This window comes from Carlito syrichta, unplaced genomic scaffold (assembly GCF_000164805.1).
Source record: "Carlito syrichta isolate Samal-C Ts95f unplaced genomic scaffold, Tarsius_syrichta-2.0.1 Scaffold153708, whole genome shotgun sequence".
Taxonomy (NCBI): domain Eukaryota; kingdom Metazoa; phylum Chordata; class Mammalia; order Primates; family Tarsiidae; genus Carlito; species Carlito syrichta.
Genome location: NW_007097804.1, coordinates 1 through 899, shown reverse-complemented (window position 1 = coordinate 899; position 899 = coordinate 1). Strand labels below are relative to the sequence as shown.

At 68.5% G+C, this 899-nt stretch overlaps 1 protein-coding gene across 1 annotated transcript; it reads right to left on the bottom strand.

Moving 5' to 3' along the window:
* Positions 1–6: 6 nt before the first annotated feature.
* LOC103252186 (leucine-rich repeat and fibronectin type-III domain-containing protein 4-like) lies at positions 7–895 on the bottom strand (the record flags this gene model as incomplete). The annotated part of the gene is made up of 2 exons (XM_008050808.2): positions 7–259; positions 778–895. Coding segments are annotated over 2 exons (371 nt in total), but the record flags the coding sequence as incomplete, so codon positions are not given.
* Positions 896–899: the final 4 nt, after the last annotated feature.

Here is an 899-nt window from a genome sequence, read left to right as displayed (position 1 = left end):
GGCCACGGTGAAGACCAGTAAGGCGGCCACCAGCACACCCCCCACAGCCACGGTCAGGGTCCCGCCCAGCACGTGGGCTTGCAGGGCGTGGCACAGGGGCGTGGCCGGCGGCGTGGAGAAGTGGGCACAGCCCAGCAGCCTGGTGGCCGTGAGGTCGGAGGGCCCGGCGGCAGGTGACAAGGCCAGCAGACAGAGGTCGTAGTCAGCGCCGGGGACCAGGTGCTTCAGCAGGAAGTGGTGGCTAGAGGCTGGGACGATCCTGCCGGGCAAGGGCGGGTGGTCAGAGCCCCCAGGCTGAGGGCCAGCCCCCTCCTCCGTCTCCCACGGCTAAGGCTTGTCCACCCATTCACAGTCCGCCCCCAGCTCCAAATGTCCCCTCCCCTGGGACCACAGGGCTTGGTGTGTTCATTCAAGAAGGCAAACCTAGGTACACCCTGTGGGCAAGGGACAGGCTGGCGTGCGCGGCCAACAGGCCTGAGGCCTGAGGCCTGAGGCGAGGGAGAGTGGGACACAGCACCAGCAGAAGCGCTGTGCTTATGCGGGCGTGGTCCTGAGCTCCAGCAGACACATGGCCACGGCTGCCGCCTGGGGAGGCCACCACCTGCGCGTCTCCAGCTGGTACGGCCAGCCACACCTTGGGTGCCTGACAGGGCAGGGCCCACGCCCCCCCCAGTCCCACAGCCCCCAGGTAACCAGGCCAGGCCCCTGGGAGGGCCTGAGGCAAAGGCATGGCAGGGCGTGAGCAGAGGGAGGGACTGAGAGCAGGGCCGTCCTCACCGGTAGATGAGGGTCTCATCCTCGCTGCTGTTGTACTGGATCTGGAACATCCACACGGGGTCAGCAGGCCGCCCCGGCCCCCAGCTCACCAGCCCCGAGGTGGCGGTCACCTCCGTCACCTG